At 52.3% G+C, this 16272-nt stretch overlaps 1 protein-coding gene across 2 annotated transcripts in view; it reads right to left on the bottom strand.

The window, feature by feature from the left end:
* The window catches only part of INPPL1 (inositol polyphosphate phosphatase like 1), a 72846-nt gene that overhangs the window by 40573 nt on the left and 16001 nt on the right, over window positions 1-16272 (bottom strand). For both annotated transcript variants that reach the window (XM_077341137.1, XM_077341136.1), the window contains exon 2: window positions 309-372. In XM_077341137.1, the coding sequence (XP_077197252.1) occupies window positions 309-372 (64 nt within the window). The remainder of the gene's footprint in view (window positions 1-308; window positions 373-16272) is intronic.

Here is a 16272-nt window from a genome sequence, read left to right as displayed (position 1 = left end):
CTGCCAACACGCTCTGGGTCCTTTTTTCCTCCCTGCACCTCCTCTCTGTTTTCTGCCTGCCTGGCTTTCTTTTGAGGGGGCAGAGGCAAAATACCCGTCATCTCACCACTGTGAGGGCTCCAACCCAGAGCCTCAACATCTGAGGAACGCAAAAACACGGCAAGCGCTCCCAAAGCTCACACAATTGTCCTCACGGCCTGGACTAGCTCCGATGCTCAACGCCTCCCCCCCGAATATTTCAAGGCTTTCCAAAATGTTTGCAAAGTCAGAAATGATGCGAGATTTTTTGGGGACGGAAGGAGCCTCACCTGGACAGCCAGAAAATCCTCTTCATCTGGCAAAATCCGATAGGTGTGGACGTGTTTCTGGAATCTACGGCGAGAAAAGAGGGAGGGGAGAGAAAAAAAACAAAGATTTAAAGCAGACGAAATAAAAACACCGCATTCTGCACTTCAAGGGCCTCCATCCCCGCACCCCAGTCCCAAATACGTCGGGCCAGGCTCCATTTCCCAAAGATGAATTAAAGGCCTCCCGCACACACTCAGAGACTCTGGGCAAAGGGCCAAGCCACGCAGTAAGTCTTTCCCTGGAGAACTTCAGGCTGACTGTGCATGTTCTGCATTTATCAATCACCGAGGATGCTGGTCATGAGGCCTGGGGACGGCTATTCGCTTTGAACACGAAGGCCTGAAGGGCTCCGTCCATTATCAGTAGTGAGATGAACAAGGGCAGGGGTGGCTACGCTGTGGCTCTCCAGATGTCCATGGACTACAATTCCCATGAGCCCCTGCCAGCATGTGCTGGCAGGGGCTCATGGGAATTGTAGTCCATGGACATCTGGAGAGCCACCGTTGAACTAGGGTGAGAGACACAGACTTTTCGGTCTGACTTACCGAATGCCCTCCTGTCCTCCACCTTCTGCTACCAGCTGAAAACTTGAGCTTGACTCATCTAGTGATGTGGCCCCGAGCACACCTCAAGTGAAGCTTAAAAGGTGCCCCCGGACTCCAAATTTGTCCTGCTGCTTCAGACCAACATGGCTTCTCGCTTGAATTGAGCTAGACTCAAGTCCAGGAGCACCTGAGAGACCAACAGGATTTCCAGGGTATGAGAGTCAAAGAGCTCATCAAATATCGAAGGGTCTAGAAATCCTATAAGGTACCCCTTTTAAGGTATGGATTAATTTTGTCAAATGTGCATTTATGTTCCAACAAATGGCAAGCACTACATTGCATTTTGTAACATGACCCGGCATGGGCTAAATACGGGACGCAGAGTTATCCAAATGACGACATGTAAACACACACAAATTGGACTCAGCAGTAGTCCAACAGTCTCAGAGAGAGAGAGATCTCCCCCAAAGATCTTCCAGCCTGGGTGCAGAAGACATTTTGGGTGGGAGATGCCTTGGACTGAACCGAGGACCTTCCATGTGCAAAACAGTCACACCCCAACCAATCAACGGCCTTCTCGCTAAATCCAATCCCTGAAGTGCTGGATTTCAGAGTACAGGGAGGGCTTGCTGCGGGGGAATCTGCAACTGCCTGGTGCCCACCCTGAAGTGATCTCTGTCAAGAGAAGCTTCTCGCCTCCGTTCTGCTCCTCCTCTCCGTCCCCCCCCCCCCCGTGGCAGGGGTTGATTCTTCTGCTTCTCCTCACAGAGTTGCAGAACGGTGTCCTTCGGCCTTCGAGCAAACCAGAGGCAGCCCGGAAGTAAAGCAAGTGGAACTTTGCCCGGCTCCTCTCCACCGTGACCCCTCTTGCGGGAGGGAGGCTGACTCAGGGGCACCAGCAGAGGAAAAACCTCCCTTGCCTTAGAGCCCAGAGGCAGCACAAGGCCACGGCCCCCTCCCCTGCACCCCCCCCCCAATGAGTCAGCCCACACGAGTAAGACCGAAGGGGGAAGAGTTCGACCCGCCCCGTCCTGTCCTGGGGAGGGGAAAACAGAAGGGCACCGTCGGTGGGGGGTGGGGACGGTCCTCGGAAGGCCGCTGGTCGCTCACTCAGGGTCTGCACAGGTTTTTAGAAGCAGGCAGGGAAATGGGATTCTTCCAACTCTTGGCTTCTATGATGATTCAGGAGTCACCGGTCCTTGCATCTAGCAGCAAATTAGCATACAGCATCACTAAGATATTTAACAGATGTAGGGACCAAACAGGAATCACAAGCTTCATTTACGAGGTCACGTTTGTTTGGGTTAAATTCGGGGGGGGGGGGGGAAGGGGGGCACAGTTAAGGAAACAAAAAGGTCCTCCCAGGAATCCACTCATGCGTTCTGGCCCTGGACCTGTTTGCATTGTTATAGTTACCTTTGTTACAGTTATTAATGTTCATATTACTACTGTGGTGGTTATCTATACGTTATGGAAAAACTAAGTTCCTTGTATTGCTCTACATTCTATGTAAACTGCCCTGAGCCTCAGGGGAGGGCGGTATATAAATACAACAAATAAAGAAAATAAGATGGGAGATTAATGGGTCTCAGTTAATTACTCCCAGCATTTCACAATCAAGGGTATAGAATCATAGAATCCTAGAGTCGGAAGGGGCCATACAGGCCATCTAGTCCAACCCCCTGCTCAACGCAGGATCAGCCCTAAGCATCCTAAAGCATCCAAGGTACCTCTGCCCATCTGACCAACACGGAGGCCCACTTGGAGCATAAATGGTAGGGGGGTGGATTTGGTTCCATGGCAGGAAGGAAGGAAGGAAGGAAGGAAGGAAGGAAGGAAGGAAGGAAGGAAGGAAGGAAGGAAGGAAGGAAGGAAGGAAGGAAGGAAGGAAGGAAAATACAGGGAGAAGGAAGGAAGGAAGGAAGGAAGGAAGGAAGGAAGGAAGGAAGGTAGGAAGGTAGGAAGGAAGGAAGGAAGGAAGGAAGGAAGATCTGTCCAGGATTAAAGGGAGGGAGGAAGGGAGCGAAGGAGGAAGGAACTGTGCTTGACCTTTTCAAGCGACCCCTGGTTCCCCCCTTGGCCACAGAAATGCCATGCTTCCGCATGGACCCCCATTATGAGTCGCTGCCTGCAAACGCAGTGCTGAAGGTGGCAAAGGCTGGGAGGGAGGGAGGGTGATTAAAGGATGCTGCAGCATCTCCAGGGTGGGTCCTGGACCAGCACAGAGGAAGCCACCCTTCCACTCTACCGGCCCTCCTGGAGACCACTTTCTGACTTTTCCATGGAAATGCGCTCAGCCCCAACAGCCTGGGGGCCGCAGGGCTAAAAGGTGCATTTTGTTTATGAAAGAATGACTGGAGCAAGTGGCCGCTTTGCAGCTGGCATGTTTGCCATCAAGAACTTGCACAGGCAGGCGGGTTTGTTTGTTCTACTTTGGCTGCTTTCGTTTATATGGATATCGCCGGGCCTTTTATTGTCACCTTGGATTGTCAACCTTCACGAAGACGCTGCGGTAGAAAAGCAGGGATTTACGGCTGAAATAAAGGACACAAATGCAGGCCCAAGACACCTTGGCCATTTGGGGGCCAGGAAGAAATCGGGAGGCACCTCTGGTGTCACCAGAAGATTTAAGTAGTTGGATGCTAGCCAGGGGGGTCATGAAGCATAACTAGCACCCAACTATCAAGATAAATATCTATTTATCTAAAACATTTCTATGCTGCCTTTCCACCCAAGTACGGTCTCCTAGGTGGCGAACATGAAACGCTGCCACATTTCAGCACTGAAAACTTTACAAACGCTGAAAATAAAAAAGTGATCTGTATACAATAATTCAATTTGAAATGATAAAACAACTCAATGAAGCAGTACCAAATCATAAGAGCATTTTATCATTTATATACGATTTTATGAACGTACAAAATTCCACCCAGACATTCCTCTAACTGTATTTGCAACAGTCCCCTGCAGCAAGGGCCCCCAACATGGCCCCCACGGGCAGCTGGCGGATAACGAGCACCCTTCTTGGAGCCCTGATTAGTACTTGGATGGGAGACCACGAAGGAAGTCAAAGTCACTATATGCAGAGACAGGTAAAGGCAAACGACCTCTGAACATCTCTTGCCTCAAAAACCCCTCTGGGATGCTGGGGATTGAACTTGGGACCTTCTGCATGCCAAGCAGATGCTCTACCACTGAGCTACAGTCCTTTCCGGGGCTTTGTTTTCTGCAGTTCGGACTTGGGAGAAGGCAGGCTTCCCCGAAGGCAAACCCTTCCATGCAGGGAGTGGATATTCTGTCTCCGCAGCCGTCAGGATCTGAATCGGCAGCCCACCACAGTGATAGCCCGGCTCAAGGGGGGCTCAAAATATCCACAGTTCACCCCCTAATCACCACCTGCTCATCCTCCAGCTCTTCGGAAGCCAGTGGTGGTGGGTGCAGAAAGGACAGCGATCAAAGCTATTGCACTGGGAATGGTTTTGCATTTTGCAGAAGCACGCCCAGCATTTTATTGCCATTCTTAAAAGTTTGGGCACTGCATTAAGGAGTCGCTATTAATGCTATTTTATTGCATCTAATTTTGTACACATGTTTTTATGGCCTGCTGTCAACGGCTCGGGTTTTATGAGAACAGTGGGGCACGAATGAACAAGGGTTTGAGCTAACCGGGGCCCCCCATCCCCCCGGAACATTTTGCTGCTCCCAGTCACTACGTCGAGCCATTCCAGAGGAGAACTTACTCCAGGATTAAGCCCTCAGCGATACTTTGAATTTCAGCTATAAAACGGAGAACCGAGAAACACAGAGCCGGAAGGGTTCTCAGGGGTCATTTAGTCGAGCTCCCTGTACAGTCCAGGACATTCCAGTATAGAAGAGGGACGTGATTTATAAAACTATGCTGAGGGTAGATTCAAATGGGTCACTGTGTTGGTCTGAAGAAGCACAACAAAACCAGAGTCCAGTAGCACCTTTTAAGACCAACCAACCAAGATTTATTCAAAGCACTTTGCTTGCACTTGGAAGCTCCCACCTTGAATAAATCTTGGTTGGTCTTAAAAGGTGCTACTGGACTCTGATTTCGTTATGCTGGGGGTAGAGAGAGCCGACAAAGAGAAATCGTTCTCCCTCTCCCAAAATACTAAAAACAGAGGATAGATGGGCAGTAGGTAGTAGATGAACAGGAGGAATTACAGCTTTACACAGAGAGAGTGATTAAATGTAGAATTGGTTTCCAGAGGTTGCAACAATAAACAGCTTTAAAGGGGGTGCAGAGAGATTTATAGAGGATATAAGTCTATCATTGGCTACTAGCCATGGGGACTGAGGGGAACCTCCACATGCAGAGGCACTAAATCTCTGAATCCCAGAGTCAGGAGGCAACGTGGGTGGGGGGAAGGCCTCGGCCTCCATGCCCAGTGGTTAGCCCTCCACTGTGTGGGACGGGAGGCGGGTCTGACCCAGCAGGGCTCTTCTGAGGCTTCCCCTCCTGCTGACTCCTGCTCTATGCCCACAGGAAGGCTAAAAACGTCCATCAAGATGGTCTTGTGCGCTGCTTCATATATTTTATTTCTCTTTGGGCCCGAGTCAGAAGCCTCACACACACACACACACACACACACACAAAGCTGCCTTCTACTGGATCACACCCTCAGTCCGTCAAGTTCAACTGGAGATGCCGGGGATTGAACCTGGTTCTTTTTTACTCTGAGCTCCACCTCTGAAATTACTATTATGTAATGTTGGGAGCTTCACGATTTACGTTTCTTGTGCTACCAACCAGGTCTCGCTCTAACGCTGCCCTACAACATGTGGGCCTTTTGTTTGTTTGACCGCTGATGAAGGCCCCCTGGGTTGAAACGGGTTCGGTCTATGTTCATACCATGTGCAGCTGTAATGAGGCTGTCTGCGCAACATCGCAGTGTCTTCAGTCTTCGCACTGCGCACTTAATAATACATATTTGTATTTTAATGGTAATATATGTTTGCTGCTCAACCTTCAGGTTCCCGACCTGTTTTCTCAGGTTGGCTTTCTGTCCCCTTTTTGCTTCCCCCTTTTCCATGGGTCTTGGGCGGAGGTCTTTCCCATCACCGTAAACTGGAGATGCTGGGGATTGAACCTGGGACCTTCAGAGGCTCTTCTGCTGAGCCACAGCCCCTCCCCTGCCCATGCGCCCCTCCTGATTCCCAGAAGATTAAATGACTGGGTCCGTACTAGAATAGATACTTTTATAGGGGCACATTCTTTAGAGGGGTGGGGGCAAAGCAGCCTACTATGGTATTTCTGACAGCACAGCCACACAGGGAAAGAACAGAAGCCCCCCCCCTCTCCATCCCATGCCACAACAGCCATTTCCCAGTTCCAGAAACAACACAGGGCAGCTTGCAAACCTTGGCTAGGCTGCCCCACACTGGCGAGGTCTCCTGAAGCATGCCCCTCGTGTTCAGCTGTGCCACAGCGAGTACGTGAGCCACAGCCAGCCGCACGCACCATGTGTGTCCCGACAGGCTCCAGTTTCTCCTCCCCTGACTCCGGGGCTCCAGCCAGATGCCGCGGCTGCGGTCCCGCCGCTCTTTGAGGCCCGGCTACGGCTAGCCCCATGCCTAATCCCCAGCAGACAGAGAAACTCCGTTCCCAAAGGCAGGCAGCTGAGCGGAGGAGACACAAAGGGCCATTATGCTGAGCGGTCGGCTTCCCAAGAATGACCCCAGCCTGCCTGAATGCCAGCCTCCCTGCCCCAGTCTATTTATTGCAGAACACCCGTCCGGTCTGGGCCTGGAGACAGTCAGGGGCTGGGAGGGGACCCGGATTCCCAGCCTGCGCCAGGCAGACGAGAGCTATTTCTGGTCTAGACTCTTGTGCTTTCCGATGCACCTTGGTGTAGCAGTTAGGAGCACGGACCTCTAATCTGGTGAGCCGGGTTTGAATCCCCACTGCTCTCCCACATGCAGCCAGCTGGGTGACCTTGGGCTCGCCACGGCACTGATAAGGCTGTTCTGACTGAGCAGGAATATCAGGGCTCTCTCAGCCTCACCCACCCCACAGGGTGTCTGTTGTGGGGAGAGGAAAGGGAAGGCGACTGTAAGCCGCTTCAGGTAGAGAAAAGCAGCATATAAGAACCAACTCTTCTTCTTCTTCTTCAGTAATCTCAGGGCTCTCTCACCCTCATCTCCCTCACAGGGTGTCTGTTGTGGGGAGAGGAAGGGAAGGCGACTGTAAGCCGCTTTGAGACTCCTTCGGGTAGAGAAAGGTGGCATCTAAGAACCAACTCTTCTTCTTCTTCAGTAATCTCAGGGCTCTCTCAGCCTCCCTCCCTCACAGGGTGTCTGTGGTGGGGAGAGGAAGGGAAGGCAATTGGAAGCCACTCTGAGACTCCTTCGGGGAGAGAAAAGTGGCATCTAAGAACCAACTCTTCTTCTTCTTCAGTAATCTCCGGGCTCTCTCAGCCTCCCCTCCCTCACAGGGTGTCTGTTGTGGGGAGAGGAAAGGGAAGGCGACAGTAAGCCGCTTTGAGACTCCTTCGGGTAGAGAAAGGTGGCATCTAAGAACCAACTCTTCTTCTTCTTCAGTAATCTCAGGGCTCTCTCAGCCTCCCTCCCTCACAGGGTGTCTGTTGTGGGGAGAGGAAAGGGAAGGCGACTGTAAGCCGCTTTGAGACTCCTTCGGGTAGAGAAAGGTGGCATCTAAGAACCAACTCTTCTTCTTCTTCAGTCATCTCAGGGCTCTCTCAGCCTCCCTCCCTCACAGGGTGTCTGTGGTGGGGAGAGGAAAGGGAAGGTGATTGGAAGCCGCTTTGAGACTCCTTTGGGTAGAGAAAAGTGGCATCTAAGAACCAACTCTTCTTCTTCTTCAGTAATCTCCGGGCTCTCTCAGCCTCCCTCCCTCACAGGGTGTCTGTGGTGGGGAGAGGAAAGGGAAGGTGATTGGAAGCCGCTTTGAGACTCCTTCGGGTAGAGAAAGGTGGCATCTAAGAACCAACTCTTCTTCTTCTTCTTCAGTAATCTCAGGGCTCTCTCAGCCTCCCCCACCCCACAGGGTGTCTGTTGTGGGGAGAGGAAAGGGAAGGTGACTGTAATCCGCTTTGAGACTCCTTCGGGTAGGGAAAAGCGGCATATAAGAACCAACTCTTCTACTTGTTCAGTAATCTCAGGGCTCTCTCAGCCTCCCCCACCCCACAGGGTGTCTGTTGTGGGGAGAGGAAAGGGAAGGCGACTGGAAGCTGCTTTGAGACTCCTTCGGGTAGGGAAAAGTGGCATATAAGAACCAGCTCTTCTTCTTCTTTTAACTGGAGATGCCGGGGATTGAACCTGGGACCTTCTGTCTGCCCAGCGGAGGCTCTACCATTGAGCCAGCACTCTGCAACCCAGGCCGGACCCGCAGATCTTCCCTTCTCATTCTCATTTTCAATTACTGCTGGAAAAACAAATTAACACAGCTGCAAAAAGAGATGCTTTCTTCCAACTCGGAAGCCTGGAAGACGTCCATTAATTTGATTTATTTAATTCTTCTAGGCCTTGCCTCTCTCCCCAAAGTGGCTCCTGTCGTTCCCCTCACCTTTTTGATCCTCACAACAACCCTGTGAGGCAGGATAGGCAGAGAGTGTGGGGACCAGTCTGAGGTCACCCAATGAGTCTCCATGAAGGAGGGATTTGAACCAATATGCCACAGCCGGTCTCGCACCAGGAGGAGCAGAGCTTCGGCTGGAGTGACTGGACTCCTCGTGAGAAAGACCTACCGGGTTTGGCCCCAACAGCTTGCCCTGTTTTCATTTCACCAGCAGCTGCTTCTGCAACCCAAGAGGATGCCTCCTCCCCAGTTTGATTTGAGGGGCAGACGCCAACGCTCCTGGCCTGGCCTCCTGCACCCTGGAAGACCCCGCTTCCTCTGGGCCTGGGGCATTCGGGCTGGCCTGAGATGTGGGGCTATGGGCCATTCATTCATCCATTCATCCATTCATTCATTCGTTCATTCATTCATTCACTGCCCTCCCCAGAGCCTCAGGGTGATTTACATGGGGCCATGAGGTAGCCACAACGGCTAGAGGGATGTCTAAGTCTGAGGCAGGGATGCTCTGTCTCCTTGGTGCTTGTGGGGCCACAGTGGGAGGGCTCCTGGAGTTCTGGCCCTGCTGGGGGACCTCCCGATGGCCCCTGGGCTTTGGCCCCTGAGTGACCCAGAGTGTTGGCCTGGATGGGCCATTGGCCTGATCCTACAGGGCTTCTCTTATGTTCTTGGGTCTGGGGCAGGGATGTTCTGTCTCCTTGGTGCTTGTGGGGCCACAGTCTCCTTGGTGCTTGTGGGGCTCCTGGAGTTCTGGCCCTGCTGGTGGACCTCCTGATGGCCCCTGGGCTTTGGCCCCTGAGTGACACAGTGCTGGGGTGGGCTGCAGCCTGATCCTATGTGGCTCGTCTTATGCTCTTAATGAAGGAAAGATGGGGAAACATTTTGAACACTCAGTGGCTGGCTGCCCAGGCAGGCACAATACATTCCTGTAACCCCAGGATAAATGTCAAGGATGTCGGGCTAGAGCCGCAGGACGGGGGGGGGGGGGCAGGTCACTCTTCTCTCGCGCAAGGGCTGAGCAGGCTGGCCCTGCCTCACTTCCCAGATCCGATGGGGTCCGGCTCTCCTGGCCCAGGGAGGTCATCCATCTCTGATGAATTGAAGCCTCAACACCCAAACAGAGCAGACTGCAAGCAGAAGACATTGGCCTGAAAGCTAAAACTGGCAGGTCCCATAAACTTAGAACCCTGGGGGGGGGAGAAGGAAGAAGAGATGGTTTCTGGCATTTCACTACCCAAAGGAGTCGCTTACAAAGCGGCTTCCTTTCCAGTCCTGTCCCCACAACAACCCTGTGAGGGTTGAGAAAAACCCTCTCTCCTTCGGGTAGAGAAAAGCGACATATAAGGACCAACTCTCCTTCTCCTTCTCCTTCTCCTTCTCCTTCTCCTTCTCCTTCTCCTTCTCCCCCTTCTCCTTCTCCTTCTCCTTCTCCTTCTCCTTCTCCTCCTCCTTCTCCTTCTCCTCTTCCTTCTCCTTCTCCTTCTCCTTCTCCTCCTCCTCCTCCTCCTCCTCCTCGGGCAGCACTCTGCTCCTGGGTCCCTGCCCGCCCGCAAAGGGTTAAGGCCCCTCCGCACCTCTCCTGGGCGCCTCTCCAGTTCATCTTTCTTCCTCTTGGCCGGAGTTATTTATAGTTCAGAGGGCTGGTCTGTTTTCCCATCTGCCCCGGAGGCGGGAGTGCCCATGCGTACACACACACACACACAGGGGCGCATTTTCTCTCTTTGCAAAGTCAGCCTGCCCCCCCCCCCCGTGACACAGCCCGGGGCACCCAGGCAGGGGGATGCCAACCGCCCGCTATCTTTAGTTCCCGGGGAACCCACAGCAGGCAGCACATGTCTTTGCGCGTCGGCCCCTGGTCAGCTGAGCTCTTGCAGGAACAATGCGTGGGTGGGCAGGGGGCAGCGGTGCGTGCACTTTCATCCATGGCGAAGTGGGGAGGGGTGAAGAAGCATCTGGGGGGGGGGGCGTAGTGACCAGTGTGGTTTCCCCTCCCCCCTCAGCAGGCGAGGGAGCCGTTTCCTGCTCAACTCCCCCTGACCCTTGGCTGGCCACTCCTCAGAGGGTCTACATCAGGGGTAGTCAAACTGCGGCCCTCCAGATGTCCATGGACTACAATTCCCAGGAGCCCCTGCCAGCGTTCGCTGGCAGGGGCTCCTGGGAATTGTAGTCCATGGACATCTGGAGGGCCGCAGTTTGACTACCCCTGGTCTACATGGTAGATTCAAATGGGTAGCCGTGTTGGCCTGAAGTAGCACAAAGCCTCCGCCAAAGAATTCATGGGCACAAGTCTGACACCAAAAGCCACAAGACTGAAAAACCTGCAGGGGAACACTTGAGCCTTCCAGGACATTCAATAAGGGACCTGAAAGTAGCTGTGGTATTACAACGGAACTTCAAGAACAGGCTACAAAGGGAGATTGCAGAAATGCCAGTTGTTACAACACTCAATACTTTGGCATACCCTGGACTCAACAAGGACAAAGGTTTTTTATCTCACTGTGCATGCTTATCTTGTTCATGTATCCATATTCCTCACAATTTATTTTATTTGTGATAATGTGACTGTAAAGTAACGGTATAGAGCCTCTTGTGGCGCAGAGTGGTAAGGCAGCAGACATGCAGTCTGAAGCTGTCTGCCCATGAAGCTGGGAGTTCAAGCCCAGCAGCCGGCTCAAGGTCGACTCAGCCTTCCATCCTTCCGAGGTAGGTAAAATGAGTACCCAGCTTGCTGGGGGGTAAACGGTAATGACTGGGGAAGGGACTGGCAAACCACCCCGTATTGAGTCTGCCAAGAAAACGCTGGAGGGCGTCACCCCAAGGGTCAGACATGACTCGGTGCTTGCACAGGGGATACCTTTACCTTTACCTTTAAAGTAATGGTAATGTTATGGAATGCTGAGTTTACTCCCTGGCCTTGGGATAAGATAGTTATCGGCAATTACCTTGTAAGAATGTTTCACACTGGTCTGGGAACAGATGGGGCTAGCAGCATATGGTGGTGTGACAGTCTTTGCTCACTTCCACAGACAGTTTTATTTTTCCCATGTTTGTGTGAATAACAACTGAATGTCAAGGGGATTGATTGGCTGTTTTGGCAAAGAATTATCATTGGCTGTATTTGGATGTGTGACACAGTTTACTAATGTCACAGAACTAATTTTTGCTATATATTCCCACGGTCATGTAAGGAGTTCTTAGTCTGATGAAGAGTGCTTGCACTCGAAAGCTCACACCCTGAATAAATCTTTGTTGGTCTTAAAGGTGCCTGACTGGGCTCTGATTTTGTTGAGTCTACTTGGATGAGGGTTGGGAAATACCTGGAGACTTGATGGGTGGAGCATGAAGGGGGGGGAGATGCAGGGACTTCTGTGGAGTATAATATGACAGAGTCCCACGTTCCAAAATGGCCATTTTCTCCAGGGGAACTGATCAGATGCAGCAATGGAAGATCTCCAGCTGCCACCTGGAGGTTGGCAACTATAACTTGACTGTGCCCCTTTTAATAAATATTTTATTTCTATACCACCACATCCTATCAGGTCGGGCGGGGGGGGGGGTTTAACAACACTACAAAATCAAACAACCTTTCAATTAAAACTGAATTTCCTATGGCTCTCTTGGAGTTTAGGGGGGGGGTCTCCATTGGTGGATGTCCCACCACTACACCCACCGTATTTCCCCTAATACAGGCAAATCCACTCTGCCCGTGAGAACGAACAGGACAAGGCCGCAACGCCCAGCCCCAAACTTAAGGCCCTGAAATAACATTCCGGCTGCTGCAGACACTCAAAAACTCCTGGCAGAGAAGAGCCTTTGGAACAAGGACGGGCATGTCTCCGCTGGCCTTAAGTGCCGATTTGCTCCTGGAACTAAGAACACAAAAACATCCCATCCAAGCGGCAGGCTCCTTCTCATTTCCCTGGAGGGATCTGGCGTTCCGCCGGCTTCAGATCCCTTCCGCCAGCGCACACGTCTTTCCCCCTGCATCTTAATTAAATGCAGACAAGCCAGCCTCCTCCTCCTCCTCCTCCTCGCCACAGAATCTTTCCGGTAGGTATCGTAAGAGTCACCTCCAGGTTTCAGAGGGAAGCCATGCTGATCTGCCAAAGAACAGCACGATTTGAACCCAGGAGCACCTTAAAGACGGACGAGTCTGAGAGTAGAAGCTTTCCGGAATGAAAGGTCTCAATTTCTACTGTCCGGTAAAGGGAGCTTTGACTCCGGAACGCTTCTACCAGGAAACCTTAAAATGCCACGGAATTCCTCCATGGGTTAAGTCTGGATAACTGATTCAATTTGGCTGGTTCAAGGGTAAACATTCTCCCTTAGACCTGCAAGAGATAATCCTTTAGCACAGGGATGACCAAACGGTGGCTCTCCAGATATCCGTGGACTACAGTTACCATGAGCCCCTGCCAGCATGGCAGGGGCTCATGGTAATTGTAGTCCATGGATATCTGGTGAGCCACAGTGTGGCCACCTCTGCTCTAGAGATTCCAGGCAGCCCAAGCGCCACGAGATCTACAAGGGCTGGCCTTCTGGATCTGGTTTATGCGGCAGACCCCAGGTGACACAGGATGTACTCCAGGAGTGCAGTGCTTGGAGCCTGATTTCCAAGTGCCTCAGGGGGTGGTACAAAGAGGTGCTGGTCCAGAAAGTGACGCAAATGGGATTGCCGCACAAGATGTACGTGAAAACATCAAACACCAAAACTTCATATTTTTTTAATTTTTGTTTTTAAAAATTTGGGGTGTTTTTTATCAAATTATTTGCGTCGAATTAAAGATTCCAACGAGACAGAACTGTTGGTTCTTAAAAGTTTTGAAACTGGCTGAAAAACAACAGAGATATTGCAATGCAAGGCCAAACCTGTTGCAGTCAGGAATACAACGGGCGCTAAGACCGGGGTGGTGGTGGAAGAACTCTGTGGACCCCTCAGACCCGGAAAGGGTGCAGGCTGGAGACCCCCAGGCAGGGAACTCACCGGCAGGGGCAGCTCTCACATGGCAGGGATCTGCAGCCTCCAAGCCTCGGAGGGAAGTGGAAGGAGGAGGGGGTGGTCAGGGGTGGGGGACGGAAGGTGATTGGCTGGCCGCTGGACAGACAGGCAAGCCGGTTGGAGGAGGAGGCACTCAGGGGTGGGACAACCGCCCTGGGTGGGTGTTAAGAGCAGAGTGGCACTTAAGCCCTGAGACCAGCTCCTCCTCCAAGGCCTTACTAGAAATATATTATGTGGAAGATGGAAGATGATTCCCTCCCCACTATGATTTTAAAGGCCAGGCTGGCTAGGGATTCTGGGTTTTTTGGAGGGAGACACCATCTGGCCATAGAACTGGGGTCACTGTGAGGAGCTGGTAGTTGTGAATTTCCTGCATTCTGCAGGGGGGTTGGTCTGGATGACCCTGGAGGTCCCTTCCAATGCTACGATGCTGCGATTCTAAAACTGGTGTTTCTTGGCTGCCCTTTTTCTTGAAATGCTCTGTTCAGATCACCATTTTGGCTTTGACGGCTGCCACTGTGTTTCATACTGCTGCAACCACCTCTGAACAAATATTATTATTTGGGGGAAGGAAAAAAACTGGGCAAGGAAGGTTCCAGCCAAATCAGACTGGCTTGACCCAGAGGGAGGGGGCTGGGAGAGGCGCAAGGCCCCCACCCCCCACCCCAGAAGGCTCTGAGGAGCTGCCAAAGAGGTGGCTACGGTCCACTCCGTGGGAGGCGTGGGCAGGATTCCTGCGGCTCACAAACAGCCTGTTCTCCTTGCCGGACAAAGGCGCCCAAGCTTCTCCGGTGCACGTTTTCCATGACACACGGGGCAGAGGGTGGAACTCCTCCGTGTTGGCAAAACAAGAGGGAGGCGACATCCCTGCAGCACCCAGAGGCTGATGAGGAAGAGGACAAGGAAGAGGCCACGCTCCGAGCGGAGAAACCAAGAAGCAACCCGTGGAGCAGGGGTAGTCAAACCGCGGCCCTCCAGATGTCCATGGACTACAATTCCCATGAGCCCCTGCCAGCATTTGCTGGCAGGGGCTCATGGGAATTGTAATCCATGGACATCTGGAGGGCCGCGGTTTGACTATCCCTGCCATGGAGTTTGGGGCATGTGTTTCCAAAAACTGTTTTTCTTTCAAACAGCTGAAAGGACAACCGGATTCCTTCTGCGACGCCAGAACCCCTTCCCCACACAGACCCCCTCTGCTGCCCCCACAAGTCCAGTTAGCTTTCCTAGCAATAGCAATCCTAGAAAAAAGCAACAAAACCACAGCTATGTCCCCCCCACATAAACACACACACACACCCTGCCGAATGAACAACCCAGCACAGTCACATTTGCTGCCTTCAGGCTGCACTTCCTGGCCCAGGCCTGAAAACCAACCGGGATCGCTGTGCCTCTGAGTAACAGCATTCCACGCACAGCGTCCCATGCGCGTTGACTCAGACCTGAGTCCCAGTGAGTCAGTCGTTCCCAAACTGTGGTCCGCAAGAGAGAAGTTTCTGTGCAGCAAGGAGAAGAGGGAAGGGAGAATCAAGCTCCCCCCCCCCCCGCCACGGAGGCTCCCTGTTGCAACTCTGGGTGATCCTGCCGTGGCTCTGAATGGACCGTTTGATCATTCCCGATACAAAAAGCTAACCGTAGGGATCACCGTCATCGGAAGGTGCTATGGATGAGATGCTCCTTCATACTCGAAATGCAGTCCTCGGTCCCTGTTAACGGTCAAGGGGACGTCATTTCCCAATTCTGAAAATCACACTCCTTCTCCTATCTTTCCTCCGACAAAAACAACGTGTCATGTTTGGGGGGGGGGGGCTTGTGCCATTGCGGTCGCAACCTGTTCTTCCTACTAAGTTAATTTTATAGAAAACTATTTTTAAAATGGTAACCACCCCCATTATGACCACACACCCCTGATTTACCAGAATCAACAGGAGAACGGTTATAAGATCATTACAAGTTGGAAAGGGCCAATTTAGGGCAATCCTTGAGAGGGTTTTCAGCAGAGGGGGTCGGCCACTGCCTGGCTCTGGGTAGCCACTCTGGGCTTCTTTGCGGGTTTTCATCAGGGCCGGTTCTGCTTAGCTTCAGAGGTCCGATGCAACTGGGCTGACTTGGGCTATCCAGGACAGGGCAAAAGCCGTTCAGAGCTGGTTTGCCCTGGCCTGCCTCTACCTAGCAACCCTTGGGGGTCTCTCATCCAAATACTAACCGGACCCAAGAACTGGCCACCTTGGGTTATCTGGTTAGGGCTAGAGTTGATGGCTTGTTGGCCTTCGCCAGTTTGGTGTTGAGGTTAAGAGTGGCAGCTCCTAATCAGGAGAGCCGGGTCTGATTCCTCACTCCTCCACATGCAACCAGCTGGGTGACCTTGGATTAGTCACAGTCCTGTTATCAGCTGTTCTACCAGAGCTTTCTCAGCCCCACCTACCTCACAGAATGTCTGCTGTGGAGAGAGGAAGGGGGGCCTCTTTGAGGCTTCTTCAGGTAGTGAAAAGTGGAGGATAAAAACCAACTCTTCTTCTTGCCTTTTCCTGCTTCTGCGTAACAACTGTGGACCTTGGCTGGTCTCCCACCCAAGCCTGCCCCTGCGGAGTCCCTGAGATTTGAGGAGGTCAGCCTAGCCTGGGCCATCCAGGTCAGGGGCAGAGTTGAGCAGAGAGAGCTTGCCATTTCCTGCTCCTGCATACTGGAAAGACAGACCACGCAAAGCTGTGCCCACAAATAAACTCCGAAATGAAGCCCTATTTCTTGGTTACCACTAAATGGGTGTCTTCAACCAAAACTGCTTTGGGCTGGTCTTAAGGCCTGCAAGCACCCACTGT

Source organism: Paroedura picta, chromosome 6 (assembly GCF_049243985.1).
Source record: "Paroedura picta isolate Pp20150507F chromosome 6, Ppicta_v3.0, whole genome shotgun sequence".
NCBI classification, from domain to species: domain Eukaryota; kingdom Metazoa; phylum Chordata; class Lepidosauria; order Squamata; family Gekkonidae; genus Paroedura; species Paroedura picta.
This window is presented reverse-complemented; position numbering and strand designations above follow the sequence as displayed.